The sequence below is a fragment of the Ornithorhynchus anatinus genome, chromosome 3 (assembly GCF_004115215.2).
Source record: "Ornithorhynchus anatinus isolate Pmale09 chromosome 3, mOrnAna1.pri.v4, whole genome shotgun sequence".
NCBI lineage: Eukaryota > Metazoa > Chordata > Mammalia > Monotremata > Ornithorhynchidae > Ornithorhynchus > Ornithorhynchus anatinus.
In genome coordinates, this window is record NC_041730.1 from 8,206,948 (window position 1) to 8,226,052 (window position 19,105).

General features: G+C 57.5%; 1 protein-coding gene across 1 annotated transcript in view; it reads left to right on the forward strand.

The window, feature by feature from the left end:
* Positions 1-19,105, forward strand: part of SERGEF (secretion regulating guanine nucleotide exchange factor) — a 273,746-nt gene that overhangs the window by 20,671 nt on the left and 233,970 nt on the right. The window contains exons 7-9 of the mRNA XM_029061709.1: positions 127-240; positions 3,937-3,999; positions 8,247-8,405. Coding sequence (XP_028917542.1) covers positions 127-240; positions 3,937-3,999; positions 8,247-8,405 — 336 coding nt within the window. The remainder of the gene's footprint in view (positions 1-126; positions 241-3,936; positions 4,000-8,246; positions 8,406-19,105) is intronic.

Sequence of the window (19,105 nt, forward strand, 5' to 3'; positions counted from 1 at the left end):
TGTTGTACTGTCTCTCCCAAGCGCTTAGCACAGTGCTCTGCCCCCGGTAAGTGCTCCGTAAATAGGACCGAAGGAACGCAGGAGCGAATTTGCATTTTTAACGAGGTGCTTCTTTCCCGGCCAAAGACAGGGGCCTGGTTTTCCAGTGGGGTACCGGCATGGTATCGCGGGCCAAGCGGGCTTCTCCCGGGACATCCGTTCCTCCGTTTTTGACAGCCGAAGAGCCCTGCAGAGTGACAGGTAAACCCACGGTTCCTCTTCTCTTCTCACCCGTCCGTCCGCTTGGAAAACGCAACTTTATCGGCGAGGCATCGGGGCGGGCTAGGTAGCCTTCTGGAGGGCCGTACTCGTGAGCGCCCGGAGAGAAGCGGTGCGGCCTAGGGGACGGGGCCCGGCCCGGGGTTCGTCCGATCCCGGCGGCGCCGCTCGTCCGCTGGGTAGCCTTTCCTTCTCCGTGCCCCGGTTTCCTCTTCTGGAAGACGGGGATTCAATACTTGGGCTCCCTCCGTCTTCGCCTGCGAGCCCCACGTGGGATCTGATGATCCGGTCTCCGCTCCAGTGCTCACTACAGAGCTTGGCACGTAGAACCGCTTGGCTAATAGCGTTACCAATTTCATTATTACGTGATCCTACTCGGACCGTGCGCCCCAGCTGGGGCAGGGACGGTGTCCGACCCGATAAATCCGTACCCACCCCGGCAAGTGGAACAGTGTTTGAAGCGTAGTAAGTTCTTCCAAAAATAACGGAAGGAAAGAGTATGCTTTACGTATATCTATGTCCGCAGATCTCTGTCCATTTGTACGTGTACACGTTATAGCCTGCCGCTTGCCCTCTCTGGAATTTGTTTCTAACGTCTCTTTTTCCCGTTGGAGTTGAGGGCAGGACTGATTCCTGCCGTCTCTGTCGGTCTGTCCGTTCCCAAGTGCTCAACAGGGAGCTCTGCTCACGGGAGGTACTCAGTAAGTGCCGCCGATCGACTGCAAGAGACTCAGGTCGGGCGCAGTGCCTGTATCTCACGGGGTTCGCAGGCCAGGTGGGAAGGAGACCGGGTATGTAATCCCCACTGTACAGTCGAGGAGACCGAGGCACAGAGGAGCGACGTGACAGAGCGGGCGGGCGAGCCCCTTGTTGGGTAGGGATTGTCTCTCTCTGTTGCCGAATTGTGCTTTCCAAGCGCTCAGCGCACAGTAAGGGCTCGATAAATACCACTGAGTGAATGAAAGTGGCGGAGCCAGGATTAGAACCCCGTTCCTGTGACTCACGGGCCCATAAATATTCCTCCGGGCCACACTACTTCCCGCAGAAGACTAATCCCGTCAAGCGCAGTTACGCGGGTCTGTATTCTCCAGAATTATTCTCCGGCCCCCCCCCCCCCCCCCCCAAAAAAAAAAATCTACATTATAAATTCACTCATTCAGTCCTATCTGTTGAGCGCTTATATGTGCAGCGCACTGTACTAAGCATCTGGGAGAGTACAATACAATAATAAACGGGCAGGTTCCCTGCCCACAGCGGGCTTACAGTGGAGGAGGCAGACATGGATAGAAATAAATAAATTACAGATATGGACAGAAGCGCTGCGGGGCTGGGACGGGGGGGGGACGAATAATGGGAGCGAGTCAGGGCGACGCGGAAGGGAGTGGGAGGAGAGAGGAAAGGGCGGGTTTAGTCTGGGAAGGCCGCTTGGAGGAGACGTGCCTTCATAATCATAATAATGTTGGTATTTGTTAAGCGCTTACTATGTGCCGAGCACCGTTCTAAGCGCCGGGGTGGATACAGGGTCATCGGGTCGTCCCACGTGAGGCTCACGGTCTTCATCCCCCTTCTCCAGATGAGGGAACCGAGGCCCAGAGAAGCCAAGTGACTTACCCGAAGTCACCCAGCCGACAGGTGGCGGAGCCGGGATTCGAACCCCTGACCCCTGACTCCCAAGCCCGGGCTCTTGCCACTGAGCCACGCTGCTTCAGTGAGGCTTTGAAGGCGGGGAGAGCAACTGAAACCTATTCCATCGGATCGGTGACCCAGGCGCTCGCTGATGGCTCGGTTTCTTTTAAAATCCACCAGATAGGGTCCGGTCTCGAAAAAGGTAGGGATTAATTCGCCATCCGCTCCAAGTGCACAGCAGGGTAGTTCCGTACTTTGTAATAACGATAATAACTGTGGTGCCCGTTAAGGGCTCGCTCTGAGCTGAGCACTGTATCAAGGAATGGAGTGGATCAAAGAGATAAGCCCGTTGATGGGCAGGGATCGTCTTGTTGCCGAACTGTCCATTCCGAGCGCTTAGTACAGTGCTCTGCACATAAGGAAGCGCTCAATAAATACTACTGGATGAATGATATCAATTCAGACCCGGTCCCTGGCCTGTAAGGGGCTCACCGTCTAAGCAGGAGGGAGGAGAGGTGTCGGCGTCCCCATTTTGCAGATGGAAAAAAGCGAGACCCAGAGAACGAACCCGTCGGTCCCTCAGGGGTATTTAGAGAAGCAACGTGGCTCAGGGGAAAGGGCCCGGGCTTCGGAGTCAGAGGTCATGGGTTCGAATGCCGGCCCTGCCACTCGGCAGCTGACTGTGGGCGAGTCGCCTCACTTCTCCGGGCCTCAGTGACCTCGTCCGTAAAATGGGGATGAAGACCGGGAGCCTCACGCGGGACAATCCGATGACCCTGTATCTACCCCGGCGCTCAGAACAGTGCTCGGCACATAGGAAGCGCTTAACAAACACCGACGTCGTCACCGGGCGCTCGCTGCGTGCAGAGCACCGTGCGAAGTGCTCGGGAGCGTAGGCTCCGACGGAGCGGGCGCGCACGTTTTCTCAAGCGACTCACCCGGGTCCTCGGTCGTATTTACTGAGCGCTTACGTGCGGAACGCTGTAGACCGTGAGCCCCCCTCTCGGCCGGGAGCCCGTCGTTGGGTAGGGATTGTCTCTATCCGTTGCTAAATTGTACTTTCCAAGCCCTTTTAGGCCAGTGCTCTGCACACGGTAGGCGCTCAATAAATACGACTGAATGAATGATTGCGCGATAACAGTATAACGGAGTCGGTGGACAGTTCGTGCCCACAACGGGTTTACAGTCTAGAGGGTAAATAGACATGAGTGGAAATAAATAAATGACAAAATTGGACATAAGAACAACGATGATGGTGTTTGTTACGTGCTTACGATGTGCCAGGCGCTGTTCCAAGCGCTGGGGGAGATGGAGGGGAATCAGGTTGTCCCTCGTGGGGCTCCCGGGCTTCGTCCCCGTTTTCCGGATGAGGTCACTGAGGCACAGAGAAGTGAAGTGATCTGCCCAGACACGGCTGATGAATGGCGGAGGCGGGATTAGAATCCACTCCCACTGACTCCCGAGCCCGGGCCCGTTCCACTCAGCCGCGCCGCTTCCCTACGTGTTCACGTAAGCGGTGAGGGACTGGGATGGAGGATGAATAAAGAGAGCAAGTCAGGGGGTCGCCGAAGGGAGTGAGAAAAGGAAAAGAGGGCCCGGGCCTGGGCTCCCTCCGTTAGGCCACCCTGCTTCATTCATTCATTCATTCATTCATTCAATAGTATTTATTGAGCGCTCACTATGTGCAGAGCACTGTACGTACAGATCGGTAACAGATAGGGACGGTCCCTGCCCTTTGACGGGCTTAACGGTCTACGTGGGCGAGTCATTTAACTTCTCAGGGCCTCAGTTCCCTCATCGGTCAAATGGGGATGAAGACCGCGAGCCTCCCGTGGGACGACCTGATGACCCTGTCTCTCCCCCCCAGCGCTTAGAACGGTGCTCTGCACATAGTAAGCGCTGACCAAATACCAACATTGTTATTATTAATCGGGGGAGACGGACAGACGAGAACAATGGCAATAAATAGAATCGAGGGGACGTCCCGATTGTGAAGTAAGTTATGACTATGTTTCTGTTGGATTATGATTGTTGTTTGTTTTTTTCTTCTAGGCCTAGACAGTATAAAAGTTACCAGAGTTACCGCCGGCTCATATCATTCCGTGGCCCTTACGGGTAAGCGACCGTCACGGAGAGACCGAGGGCCTCCGCCGCCCGCCTCCTCGCCGTCCCCCGGCCTCGCCCGTCCCGCCGTCGACCCCCCCCGCGGTCCCGGGACGCCCTCCCTCCTCACCTCCGCCACACTCCTTCTCTTCCCCTCTTCGAAACCCTCCTTAGAGCTCACCTCCTCCGAGAGGCCTTCCCACACTGAGCTCCCCTTCTCCCTCTCCTCCCTCTACCGCCGCCCCCTCCGCCTCTCCGCAGCTTAACCCACCTTCCCCCCCGTCTCCCTCCGCTCCTCCCCCTCTCCCTTCCCCTCCCCTCGGCGCCGTACTCGTCCGCTCGACCGTATACATTTTCATCGCCCCGTTTATTTTGTCAATGACATGTACGTCGCCTCGATTCTATTCAGCCGCCGTCGGTTTTCGCGAGCCGTCCTTCCCCTCGACTCTATCCATCGCCATCGTCCTCGTCCGCCCGTCTCCCCCGATCGGACCGTGAGCCCGTCAGGGGGCGGGGACCGTCTCTGTCTGTTGCCGACCTGTCCGTTCCAAGCGCTCGGTCCGGTGCTCCGCGCACAGTAAGCGCTCGATAAATACTATTGAATGAATGAATGAAGAGTCCGTGCTTTCGGCACTTTTTTTTACGGCGCTCGTTAAGCGTTTACTGTGTGCCGGGCTCTGTGAACCGGGAGCAATCTTGGAGGTAGCCGGGGTATCGGGGAGTGTCTGTGCATCACGGGACAGCCGGGCGAGTGCCGGGTTAGCCGAGCGCGCCGTCGGGACCCGTGCAGGACCCGTCTCCCCGCCCCTCAGAAATCTCCAGGGGTCGCCCGTCCACCTCCGTGTCCGGCGGAGTCTCCTCGCCGTGGATTTAAAGCCGCCCGTCGGGAAGCGGCGTGGCTCAGTGGGAGGAGCCCGGGCTGGGGAGTCAGAGGTCATGGGCTCGACTCCCGGCCCCGCCACTTGTCAGCCGTGTGACCGTGGGCGAGTCGCTTGACTGCTCTGTGCTGATCTGTAAAACGGGGATTAAGACCGTGAGCCTCACGTGGGACGGCCCGGTCACCCCGTGTCTCCCCCAGCGCTCGGAACGGCGCTCTGCACCTAGGAGGCGCTTAGCAAATACCAGCATTATTATTATTATTATTATTGTTACCTCACCCCGCCACTCTCCTACTACAGCCCAGCCCGCACAATCTGCTCCTCTGGGGCCGCTGACCCTCTCACCGGGCCGCCATCTCGCCCGGCTCGCCGCCGACCCCCGGCCCGCCTCCCGCCCCTGGCCCGGAACGCCCTCCCTCCTCGAATCCGACGGACAGCCGCTCTCCTCCTCCCCTCCGTTCAGAGCCTCGGCGAGGGCCCGTTTCTGCCGGGAGGCCTTCCCTGACTGAACCCCGCCTTTCCTCTTCTGATAATAATAATAATGTTGGGATCTGTTAAGCGCTCACTGGGCGCAGAGCACCGTTCTAAGCGCTGGGGGAGATTTACGGGGTGATCGGGTCGTCCCACGTGAGGCTCACCGTCTTCATCCTCGTTTTCCGGAGGAGGTCACCCAGGCGCAGAGAAGTGAAGCGGCTTGAACACAGTCGCCCAGCCGACGAGTGGCCGAGCCGGGATTTGAACCCATGACCTCCGACTCCCAAGCCCGGGCTCTTGCCACTGAGCCGCGCCGCTCCTCTTCTCCCACTCCCTTCGTTCTGCCTGCCGCCCGCTCCCAGCCCCACGGCGCTTATGTCCTTATCTGTCATCTATTTATCAGTATCGATATCTATCTCCCCTCCTCTGGACGGTAAGCTCGTGCGGGCGGGGAATGTGTCTCTCCGTTGTTTTATCGTACCCTCCCAGGTGCTTAGCACAGCGCTCTGCGCACGGTGAACTCCCGATGAATATGATGGAGTGGATGAATCTCCGTCTCCCCCCCCCCCCCCCCCCCAGACTGTACGGTCCTCGTGGGCAGGGAACGTGTCGACCCACTCTATTATACTTTCCCAAGCGGAGCGGCCAAGCGGAGCCCGACCCGGGGTGTCCAAGGAGGTAATAGATAACGTAAGAACTGGCAGAGTCGCCCATTCCGGAGTCGAGACAGGATCGGGTGACGGTAGGAGGTGTAATCCTTGACCTTTGCCGTGCGGAGTTCTCCTTTAATAGTGACGTTGGTATTTATTAAGCGCTTACTATGCGCAGAGCGCTGTACTAAGCGCCGGGGGAGCTACGGGGTCGTCAGGCTGCCCCGCGGGAGGCTCCCGGTTAATCCCCATTCTACAGATGAGGTCACGGAGGCCCAGAGAAGTGAGGCGACTCGCCCACGGTCGCACAGCCGACACGTGGCAGAGCCGGGATTCGAACCCATGACCGCCGACTCCCAAGCCCGAGCTCTTCCCCCTGAGCCACGCTGCTCCTTTACGTATGTAGAGCAGAAAAACGCTCCCGAGCGGACTGAGATTCTCTTGGGTCTGTGGCATGAAGCGGCGTGGCTCAGTGTGGTAAGAGCCCGGGCTTGGGAGCCAGAGGTCGTGGGTTCCAATCCCTGCCCTTGGGGAACTGGAAAAGCTCCCCTCCTCCAGGAGGCCTTCCCGGACCGAGCCCCCCTTCTCCTCCGCTCCTCCTCCCCTCCCCATCGCCCCGACGCCCTCCCTCTGCTCTACCCCCCGCCCCACGGCCCTCGTGTGCATATGGGCGTATTTATTATTCCGTTTGTTTTATTCCCGACGGGTCGATATCTACAATTCTTTTTACCAGTGATGGGTAGATACCTGTAATTCTATTTATCTATTTCGTTGGCGATGACGCCTGTCTAACGATAATAATTATGGCATTTGTTAAGCGCTTGACCGTGTGCCGGGCCCCGCACCAGGCGCCGGGGCGGACACAAAGCAGGTCGGGTTGGGCGTAGTCCCCGTCCCACGTGGGGCTCGCAGTCTCCGTCCCCATTTTCCAGATGAGGTCACTGAGGCCCGGAGAAGTGAAGCGACCCGCCCAAGGTCACACAGCCGACGAGCGGCGGAGTCGGGATGAGAACCCATGATCTCTGACTCCCAAGCCCGGGCTCTTGCCACTGAGCCGTTGTTTTGTTGTCTCCCTCCTTCTAGTCCGTGAGCCCGTTGTTGTTGGTGGGGGGGGGGGGGGGGGTTGTCTCTGTTGTCCGACTGTACTCTCCAAGTGCTCAGAACAGTGCCGTGCCCACCGTGAGCGCTCAGATGGGCTCCGGAGTCAGAGGTCGTGGGTTCGACTCCCGGCTCTGCCGCTCGTCGGCTGTGTGACCGCGGGCGAGTCACTTCACTTCTCTGTGCCTCACTCACCTCATCTGGAAAGCGGGGATGAAGACCGTGAGCCTCACGTGGGACGACCCGATGACCCCGTGTCTCCCCCGGCGCTTAGCAAAGTGCCGTGCGCATAGTAAGCGCTGAACAAATACCAACATCACTAGTATTATCATTAGCAGACCTTCGATAGATACTGTCGAATGGCTACAAGTCAAAGCTCACCCATGCCGGGCAGCGGCGGCACGGCAGAGAGTCGGAGGCGGGGACCCTTGGAACGGTGCTCTGCACCTAGTAAGCGCTTAACAGATACCGACATTATTATACGGTTGAACGAACGAACGGATGGATGGACGGATGAATGAGCGGAAAGCTGGGATCCCCTGTCCCCTCCCCGTCGTCGTCCCATTTTAGATTTAGCCACCTCGTTGTGGCTCATTTCCAGGCCCGCTCGTGGGGCTCCAGATAGCCTTTGACCGCGAGGGACGTCGGACGTTCCGAGGTCCGATCTCGGACCCCGGAAGGGAATCGTGGGGCATCCCCCGCGTCGCTCTCCAGCATTCCTTGCTGCCTCGCCGCCCCTTTCTTTGGGCTGGACGCAGAGCTAAAACGCCACCGCTGGGGTTTATTGAGCGCTTACCGCGTACAGAGTACCGTACTGAACGCCTGGAAGAGTCCAGGCGGCGGGGTCTGGCCGATAGAGCGCGGGCCCGGGGGTCAGGGATCATGGGTTCAAGTCCCGGCTCCGGGTGGCTTTGGGCCAGTCACTTGACTCCTCTGGGCCTCAGTTCCCTCGTCTGTCAAATGGGCATCCGGACCGCGAGCCCCACGTGGGGCGACCCGATCGCCTTGTGTCCTCCCCGGCGCTGAGGACGGTGCTCTGCACGTAGCGAGCGCTTAACAGGTACCAACGTTATCATAATCATCAGGTATTCCAGCCGTGTCTCCCCGCGGCTGACGCGTCCCGGCTCTTTTGCGCCCGTGACCTGTCCTTTCTTTCTAGATAAAGGAAAGTTATACGTATGGGGTAAAAACAAGCACGGACAGTTAGTGAACAAAGACGACTTCCTCCCTTCGCCCCGGAAGATAGAAGAGCATCATTTCTTGAGTGAAAACGTCGTCGGGGTGTGGAGCGGATGGACACATGTCGTAGCCCAAACAGGTAAGAAATAAGAACAGTAGCCGACCCTTCTTCGAAGGAGCGAGCCGTTCTATAAATGCAGATACATTAAGAAAGAAGATCTTTAATGTCCCAAGCGGGGGTAGGAGAGAGGACGATCGTACCGAGATTTGTCTTCTCTCGTCTGTCTGTTTCTTTTCCTTTTCGTATTGGAAGAGATGGAGAGGGTACAGAAAGGTCTCATGTGACGATGATGATGACGATGGCATTTGTTAAGCGCTTACCATGCGCCAAGCGCTGTTCTAAGCGCTGGCCTGGATATAGTGTTATAGCCCTTATCCTCTCTTCTCCCGCTCCCTTCTGGATCGCCCTGACCCGTTCCTTTTATTCACCCCCCCCCCCCCCCAGCCCCGCAGCACTTAGGTCCCGATCTGTCATTTATTTAATAATAATAACGTCGGTATCTGTTAAGCGCTTACTCCGTGCCGAGCACTGTCCTAAGCGCTGGGGGTGGATACAGGGTCATCAGGTGGTCCCACGTGGGGCTCCCAGTTGTCCCGATGAGGTACAGAGCAGCGAAGTGACTCGCCCACAGTCCCACAGCTGGCGAGCGGCAGAGCCGGGATTCGGACCCGTGACCTCTGACTCCCAAGCCCGGGCTCTTGCCGCTGAGCTGTAGGAAGCTTTCGAGAGGTTCGCCTCCTGAGATTCCATCTCCTCCGAGAGGCCTTCCCTGCTTTCTTTCTTATCTCCCTGCCTTATACCTTCCCCGACGGCCACTTCAGCATTTCTGCGCCCCGTAAACCCTGGAATTCCTGCCCTCCTTCCTTCCCCTGCCTCCGGCGCTCGATATAAGTGTCAGTGACATACCACTCCCTCCTATCGCTAATAGATTTTTAGTTCCTCGAGGGCAGGGATCATGCCTAGTAATTCCGTTGTACTCTCCCAAATGCTTAACGCGGTGCTCTGCGCACGGTAGATGCTCAGTAAACGACAATCACGTTGGTATTTGTTAAGCGCTTACTATTGGCCGACCCCCGTTCGAAGCGCTGGGGTACAGGGGTGTCCGGTCGTCCCACGTGGGGCTCACGGTCTCGATCCCCGTTTTACAGATGAGGGAACTGAGGCACGGAGAAGTGAAGTAATGACAGTGTTGGTAGTGGTGAAGCGCTTACTACGTGCCGAGCACCGTTCTAAGCGCCGAGGTAGACCCGGGGGAATCGGGTCGTCCCGCGTGGGGCTCACGGTCTTCATCCCCGTTTTCCAGATGGGGGAACGGAGGCCCGGAGGAGTGAAGTGACCCGCCCAAGGTCACACCGCTGACGGGCGGCGGAGCCGGGATTCGAACCCGTGACCTCTGACTCCCAAGCCCGGGCTCTTGCCGCTGAGCCACGCTGCTGCTCCACAGTGCCTAGTACGTAGTGAGCGCTCCATGCTGTTATTATTCAGTGCTCGGTACAGTGCCCGGCACAAGGTCAGCACGTGATAATAACGATGATAATGGTGGTATTTGGTAGGTGCTTACTATGTACCAAGCACTGTACTGTGCGAGGGGGTGAATGCAAGCAAATGGGGTTAGACCCAATCTCTGTCCCACGTGAGGCTCACGGTCTTCATCCCCATTTTACAGATGAGGGCACTGAGGCCCAGAGAAGGGAAGCGACCCGCCCGCAGTCACACGGCCGCCAGGTGGCCGAGCCGATTCGAACTCACGACCCCCGACTCCCAAGCCCGGGCTCTTTCCACTGAGCCGCGCCGCTTCTCTCTCCGTCCCTTCCCCAACCCCACGGCGTTTGTGGACGTATTAGACCAGATAGTCGAGAAGCAACGTGGCCTGACGGAAAAGGACCCGGCCCGGGAGTCAGAGGGCCCGTGTTCTAATCCCGGCCGTGACCTCGGACAAGTTACTTCTCCGTCTCTCGGTTTCCTCATCTCTAAATTGGGGATCCGATTCCCGTGTTCTTCCTCCTACTCGGACTCTGTGCCCCACGGGGGGACAGGGACTGTGTCCGACGTGACCGTCTGGTATCCACCGCAGTGTTTAGTGCAGTGCCTGGCCCATAGTAAGCGCCTCTAGACTGTAAGCTCGTCGTGGGCGGGGAATGTGTTTATTATCGAATTTTGAGTGGTTTAATACGGTGCTCTGCACATAAGCGCTCAGTAAATACGATGAACTGACGGTGAATACCGTAATGAATGCTATTATATAGGATGATATAATGATGAAAACAAACGAGAAAAACATAATCGCCCGCACAGTCGGACGGCGTGGCCCAGTGGAAGGAGCCCGGGCTCGGGAGTCAGGGTTCGGGGGTTCGAATCCCGGCCCCGCCGCTCGTCAGCTGGGTGACTGTGGGCGAGTCACTTAATTTCTCTGAGCCTCAGTTGCCTCATCTGTAAAACGGGGATTAAAAGCGCGTGAGCCCCACGGGGGGACGATCTGATCGCCCTGTATCTCCCCCGGCGCTCAGAACGGTGCTCTGCACATAGTAAGCGCTTTACGAATACCAACATTATTGGAAACGTACACAGGAACATCTAAAAGAGGAAACCAGTCAAAAGAAAAATTCCCAGGAATTAAGTTTCAGTTAAGGTCTTCCTTCCTTCCTTCCTTCCTTCCTTCCTTCCTTCCTTCCTTCCTTCCTTCCTTCCTTCCTTCCTTCCTTCCTTCCTTCCTTCCTTCCTTCCTTCCTTCCTCTCCTTCCCCTCCTTCCCCTCCTTCCCCTCCTTCCCCTCCTTCCCCTCCTTCCCCTCCTTCCCCTCCTTCCCCTCCTTCCCCTCCTTCCCCTCCTTCCCCTCCTTCCCCTCCTTCCCCTCCTTCCCCTCCTTCCCCTCCTTCCCCTCCTTCCCCTCCTTCCCCTCCTTCCCCTCCTTCCCCTCCTTCCCCTCCTTCCCCTCCTTCCCCTCCTTCCCCTCCTTCCCCTCCTTCCCCTCCTTCCCCTCCTTCCTTTTTATTGAATGAATGAGAGAAGGGAGGTGAGGTAGGAGGGGGCAAGGCGAGGGACAGCTCTGAAGCCAAGAGTGAGGAGTTTTCGCTTCATGCGAAGGATGATGGGCAACCGCTGGAGACGTTTGAGGAGGGCAGCGACGTGCCCAGAGCGTTTCTGGAGAGAGATAATCCGGGCAGCAGAGTGAAGGATAGACCGTAGCGGGGAGAGACGGGAGGTTGGGAGGTCAGAGAGGAGGCTGATGCGGTCGTCCGGTCGAGATAGGATGAGAGATCGTACCCACAAGGTAGCCGTTCGGATGGAGAGGAAAGGGCGGATCTTGGCCACGTCGCGAAGGCGAGACCGGCAGGCGTCGGCGACGGGTCGGACGCGTGGGGTGAGCGAGAGAGCGGGGTCAGGGACGACACCAGGGTCGCGGGCCTGCGAGACGGGAAGGATGGTCGTGCCGTCCGCGGTGCCGGGAAATCGAGGAGAGGCCGGGGTTTGGGAGGGAAGATGAGGAGCTCGGTCTTGGACAGGTGGAGTTTTAGGTGGCGGGCCGACACCCAGGCGGAGGCGTCCCGAAGGCAGGAGCGGGGAGAGGGAACGGGGGAGGAGACGGAGATTTGGGTGCCACCTGCACAGAGATGATGGTTGAAGCCGTGGGAGCGGATGAGTTCCCTCCTTCCTCCCTCCCCTTGCACCCATTTTGCCTCTCCTCGGGGGTGACGGACATCGATCTGTTGCAGTTTTTAAAAGGGAGTTGTGATGGAATTCATGATCGTGCAATATTTTGACCTGCTCCCGTATTTTAGCATCAACAGCAAGCCAGAAGGCAATGGAGAGGGCTTGAAATCGGACACAGTCTCCGTTGGTGGGTTCCAGAGGTAACTTTTGGCAGATGGAAAGGGAACGGGAAACCGTAACTCACATTTCCATGGACGTTTTAAAAGCTTACTGCGCCGCGTGCAGAGAACAAGTCTGTTTTTAGAACGTCGCCGTATATGCCCCTCTCGAGCCGACCCTGGGGTGCGACCACCACCTCTGATGATGATAATAATAATGACGATAATAACGACCGTGGTATTTGTTCGGTGCTTACCGTGTGCCAGGCGCTGGACTGAGCGCTGGGGTGCATACAAGCAAATTGGGTTGGGCACAGTCCCTGTCCTGCGTGGGGCTCACGGTCTCAATCCCCGTATTACAGACGAAGGAACTGAGGCACAGAGAAAGTGACTGGCCCGAGGTCACGCAGCGGACGAGCGGAGGAGCCGGAATTAGAACCCGTGACCCTTCCCCGATTAAGCCCTCTTCTCCCCCCGCTCCCTCTCCCTTCCGCGTCGTCGATGCCCCTCAAATCTGTGACCTTTGGCCCCTTGATAGTCTCCCCTCCGCCCCCCACCCCACCGCACTTAGGTACACATCTTTAAATTATGCATTCTAAATTATTTATTCATATCAATGTCCGCCTCCCCCCTCTAGACTGCGAACTCATTAATAATAATAATAATAATAATGGTGGTATCGGTCAAGCGCTTACTATGTAAGCGCTGGGGTAGACACAGGATAATCAGGTTGCCCCACGTGAGGCTCCCAGTCTTCATCCCCATTTTCCAGATGAGGGAACTGAGGCACGGAGAAGTGAAGTGACTCGCCCACAGGCCCCCAGCTGACAGGTGGCAGAGCCGGGATTCGAACCCATGACCGCCGACTCCCAAGCCCGGGCTCTCGCCACTGAGCCACGCGGCTTCCCTAATCGTCACGGGCAGGGAACGTGTCCGTTGGGTCTCCCAAGCGCTTAGTACGGTGCTCAGCATCTAGTAAGCGTTCAGTAAATGCGACTGACCGTTGGAGAGAACCAGTGATGCCTAGCGGATTGAGCCCGGGGCCGGGGGTCAGGAGGACCTGGATTCTAATCCCGGCTCCGCCACTCGTCTGCCGCGTGACCGTGGCCGAGTCACTTCACTTCTCTGTGCCTCAGTTCCCTCATCTGGAAAATGGGGATTAGGACTGGGAGCCCCATGCGGGACGGGGACTGTGTTCTACCCCAGTGCTTAGTACAGTGCCTGGCACATAGTAAAAAAACGACCATAGAATAACCCCCCAAAACGCCCCCACTGACTAACTCTCTTGTAAAGTTTGCAATTTTCTACCTGGAGAACTAGTTGATTGGTGGCACATTCTCGAAAGATCAACGCTTATACATACAAGGTGTTAGATTTCTGAGGATTTATTATGATTTCAAGGTTGGTGTTTTACCCAGGACCGAGTCCTTAACGTTTGAGTGAGCGGTGCCTGAACTCGGCTGCGTTTTGAAGGTTCTTTCAACTAGAATCCCATATCGAAAAGTACCTTCCGGGAGCCTCGTGAGAAAACCCAATTAAAAATGGAACTCATGTAAATACGATCGCCTGTCCTAGTTCTTCGACATTCTTTCTGCACCTTCTTCCCGTAATAAAAATTCTTGGCTTTCAGGCTTCTTCCTTTTCCCATTGCCCCGTCCCAGGAAGCTCATGGATCGGCCCGATCGTTATTTTTAAAGCGTGGTTTTCGGGTGACTTTGCACGCTGCGTGCGGGCCGGGGGAACAGTGTGTTAGTGATAATAATAATATCGGTATTTGTTAAGCGCTCACTATGTGCAGAGCACCGTTCTAAGCGCCGGGGGAGATACAGGGGAATCGGGTCGTCCCACGTGAGGCTCCCAGCTAACCCCCATTTTACAGGTGAGGGAGCTGAGGCCCAGAGAAGTGAAGCGACTCGCCCACAGTCGCACAGCCGACACGTGGCAGAGCCGGGAGTCGAGCCCGTGACCTCCGACTCCGAAGCCCGGGCTCTTTCCACTGAGCCGCGCTGCTTCCCAAAGCGTTTTCAAGCGTCCGGAGCGTTTAAAGGCGTTTTGACGCCTTTCGCGGCTGAGCATTAGGGGAAATCGAAGACCGGTCATCGATTCCATAGCGAACCGAGTTTATAAACTCGAAACGGGGGTTTCGTTTTGGTTTTCGTTTTGGTCCCTTCTTGAATAAGGTTCCATTAGACATTAATCCATGCAGGTTTTGACCGACACTCCTTTTGAACTATCGACTCAGGGAAGAGGGATTGTAGTGGATTCACCTGGAAAACCGCACTGTCCTCGGACGAACGAGCTGGGTGACCGTTCTGACTACCAAAGGGCGTACTAGTGGAAAGAGCCCGGGCTTGGGAGTCAGAGGTCATGGGTTCGACTGCCGGCTCTGCCGCCTGTCAGCTGGGTGACCTTAGGCAAGTCGCTTCACTTCTCTGTGCCTCAGTGACCTCATCTGTAAAATGGGGATTGACCGTGAGCCTCACGGGGGACGACCTGATGAGCCTATATCTACCCCAGCGCTCAGACCAGTGCTCGGCACATAGTAAGCGCTTAGCAAATACCAACGTTATTATTATTAAGTAGCCCCGTCGCTTGCGTGGAATTATATCACCCATTCCTGAAGGCCAGGGCGGTGATAATGATGATGATGATGATGATGATGATGAGGATGGTGACAGTCTTGCCAGTGCCTTAAGCTGGCTGTATTAGCTTGAGGCAAGCTGTGATTTTTAAGGCCCCGATTCTGAGTTTCATTCCTTTAAAAATCCCAAATAGTTTCGGATGCGCGTACTATCCAAGTAATATCCGGATTGCGCCGTCAGCTTAAGAGTCACCCGTTTCAGCGATCGCTGCGGTTTTAGATTCGTCTTCGGATTGTCTTTAAGCTCAAGGGTTCCATCAGAGCGTCTGCCTTTTTTTTTTCTTTCCCCTAAAGGTTCTCGAGACCCCGCGCGTCTGATTCATGCCGCTTTCATCTAATCGAAGGGTTTGTTTTGGGCTTCTCGCCGGATCATTTTAAAAGAAGACTAATTCGCGGAATTCTTCCCTGGCACGTGCTACCTTTTACCCGAGACTCTGATCCGAGTCACGGCCCACCGCGCCGTAAGCCCCTCGAGGGCAGGGATCGTCGTCTCCCAAGTCGTCGTCGACGGTGCGTGTTGCGGGCACAGCACTGTGCTGAGCACGGGTCCCTGTTTCCCCTAAGCACCGTACCATGATAACAGCGTTGGTATCTGTTAAGCGCTTACTAGGTGCACAGCACCGTTCTAAGCGCCGGGGGAGATACGGAGCCATCGGGTCGTCCCGCGAGGGGCTCGCGGTTCATCCCCATTTGACAGATGAGGTAACCGAGGCCCAGAGAAGCGAAGCCACCCGCCCGCGGTCCCGCAGCTGACGAGCGGCAGAGCCGGGAGCCGAACTCACGACCTCTGACTCCGAAGCCCGGGCTCTTTTCCACGGAGCCACGCTGCGGGAGTACAGTAGAGCGGAGTGGGCTGACAGGCTCCCCGCCTGCACCGTTTTGTAGTTTCCCGAGTATTTAGCCCAGTTCTACGCACACAGCCAACGCTCAATAAATACCATTGATTTAAAAGCTCGCCGCGGGCAGGGAATCGCCCTCTCTTTATATCCGACAGTTACCCTGTTGGGGAAGCGGCGCGGCTCAGGGGAAGGAGCCCGGGCTTCGGAGTCAGACGTCACGGGTTCGACTCCCGGCTCGGCCGCCCGTCCGCTGTGGGGCCGTGGGCGCGTCGCTTCACTTCTCCGTGCCTCAGTTCCCTCACCTGTAAACTGGGGATTGACTATGGGGATTACCCGCCACCTACCCCAGCGCTTAGAACAGTGCTCTGCACCTAGTAAGCGCTTAACAAATACCAACATTATTCAGAGAGGCAGCGTGGCTCAGTGGAAGGAGCGCGGGCCTGGGAGTCAGAGGTCACGGGTTCGAATCCCGCCTCCGCCGCTTGCCAACTGCGTGACTTCGGGCAGATCACTTCTCTGTGCCTCAGTCACCTCATCCGCAAAATGGGGGGGATTAAAACCGTGAGTCCCCCCCCCCCCCCGTGGGACAACCTGATCGCCTCGTATCCCCCAGCGCCTAGAACGGCGCTCTGCACGTAGTAAGCGCTTAACAAATACCACAACCGATCGATGAGTTGGAATCCCAGCTCGGCCGCTCGTCAGCTGTGGCACCGTGGGCGAGTCACTTCTCGGGCCCTCAGTTCCCTCATCTGTAAAATGGGGATGCAGACGGTGAGCCCCACGGGGGACACCCTGATTCCCCCGGGTCTCCCCCAGCGCCTAGAACGGCGCTCTGCGCATAGGAAGCGCTTAACAGATACCAACGTTATTATTATTATTAATTACTCCCCCCATCTTCGAAGTCTTATTGGAGGCCCGTCTCCTCCAAGAGGCCTTCCCTGACCGAGCCCTCCTTCCCTCTGTTCCCACTTCCTTCCGCATCGCCCTCGCTCTGGGATCTCCTCCCTTTTACCGCCCCTCCCTCAGCCCCGCGGCCCTCATGTCCGTACCCGTGATTTATTTATGTTGACTCGACGCCCGTCTCGCCCTCCAGGCCGGAGGCTCGTCGCGGGCAGTCTGCCGACTCCGTTATATTGTACTCTCCCAGGTGCCTCGTGCGGTGCTCCCGCACGCAGTAAAGCTCTCAGTAAATACGACCGATGGGTCCGACGGCGTCTGCCGCCTCCTGTCGTGATACTGATAAAAAGAGCCGTGGTGTTCGTTAAGCACTCGCTCTGTGGCCGTACGCTGCTCTAAGCCCGGGTAGATTAAAAGGTAATCGGGCCGTCCCACCTGGGGCTCACAGTCTCCAGCCCCGTTTTACAGACGAGGCGACTGAGGCACAGAGAAGCGGAGGGGCTCACCCGAGGCTACACAGCAGACAAGCGGCGGAGCCGGGGTGAGAGCCCCCGTCCCCCGACTCCAAAGCCCGGGCCCTTTCCACCAAGCCGCGTCGCTTCTCTAATCGGGTTGGACGCGGTCTCCGTCCCACGTGGGGCTGAACGTCTTTAATCCCCGTTTTACAGAGGCTGAGAGATGAAGTGACGCGCCCGAGGTCACGCGGCAGACACGAGGCAGAGCCCCTGCCCTCCGGCTCCCAGGCTCCCAGCCCCGTGCTCCATTCCCTATTACCCTATTTATTTTGTCGACGAAATGCACGTCGCCCCGATCCTGTTCGGGTCGCCGTCGGTTTTTACGAGCCGTCCTTCCCCTCGACTCTATTCATCGCCACTGTCCTCGTCCGTCCGTCTCCCCCGATGGGACCGTGCGCCCGGCGGACGGCGGGGACCGTCCCTATCTGTGGCCGGCCCGTTGGTTCCGAGCGCTTAGTCCGGTGCCCTGCGCCCAGTAAGCGCTCGATAAATACTGTTGAACGAATGAATAGTCCACTAGACCGTGTCGTTTCCCAAGCGCTTAAGAGAGCGCTCCGCACCCAGCGAGCGCTCCGTAAATACCAGGGATGGCGACGATCGCTTTTTCTCCTCCACGCTGGTCCTAAACTAGCCACTTTCCCGGCCAACGTGTTGCACCCATTCCGTTCCCTCTGTAACACGGACGCTGGGCCGAAGAACCGAGCCCCGTGAGCCTTCCGTAGAGGGCAGCGTTGGCGTCCGACAGTTTTTTTGCTCGCGGTGAGGCCGCGGGGGAAGGGGGGGGGGACACGCGAGGGAGAGGAGCTGGCCTAAATTCCCGTTTCGGATCCTAAATTACCGTAGGCTCCCCCAGGGGCTTCTCTTTAATGATTCGGAAGGGGGTCACGGAGTCGAAGACCGTGGCGGAATCTGACGGAGGGTCGGGCTACCGATCCTCCAACCGGCGTCCGCGTTCGGTCCCGGAAGAACGACGGGCGACCTCCAAATGTCAGCCGGTCGACGCCGAGGCGATCGCTCACGTCCGCCGTCTCTCACGGAGGGCTTCGTTCCCCGCCCCGACGGGTCTCCGGCCTTTTTCTCCGGAGGCCCCTTGGGGCGGTCGTTGCCGGAGGCGGGGAGCTGGGCTCTTAGGGACGATCGATCCGTTCAGGTTCACCGAGGTCCGATAAAAAGGGATCCCCGTCATTCGTATGGGAAACAGCGGGATGTTGCAAATGTGCAGAGCACCGTTCTAAGCGCTGGGGAAGGTACGGGGTCATCGGGTCGTCCCACGGGAGGCTCCCGGCTAATCCCCATTTTCCGGATGAGGGAACCGAGGCCCAGAGAAGCGAAGCGACTCGCCCACGGTCCCCCGGCTTGACGAGCGGCGGAGCGGGGATTCGAACCCGTGACCTCCGACTCCCGAGCCCGGGCTCTGTGCACGGGCCCGGGCGGCGGGAGGTTACGGGGTCTAATCCCACCTCCGCCGCTTGGCTGCCGGGTGAAGCGGGGCCACTCGCTTCCCTTTCTCCGTGCCTCGGTTACCTCATCTGTAAAAAAATGGGGGTGGAGACTGTGAGCCCCGCGTGGGACGGGGACCATTTCTGACCCGGTAGGCTTGCGGCCACCTCAGCGCTTAGTACGGGGCCTGGCACGTGGTAAGAGCTTAACGAATGCGCGGCTCAGTGGAAAGAGCCCGGGCTTCGGAGTCGGAGGTCGTGGGTTCGAATCCCCGCTCTGCCACCTGTCAGCTGTGTGACCGTGGGCGAGTCGCTTCACTTCTCCGGGCCTCAGTTCCCTCATCTGTCAAGTGGGGATGAAGACCGTGAGCCTCCCGTGGGACGACCCGATGACCCCGTATCTCCCCCGGCGCTTAGAACGGTGCTCGGCACATAGTGAGCGCTTAACAAATACTACCGTTATTATTATTATGATGAAATGCCCCAGTTATGATGATGATGATTATTTCCTGCCCGAAGAGGGAATCTCTACCTCCTGGTTAACCCTCTACATCTCTGTAGCTTCCTTTTACAGCTTTTCCTCTCGGGTTTTGACGAATGGAAGGTTGGTGGGGAATTCCTTTTTTTTTTTTTTAATGG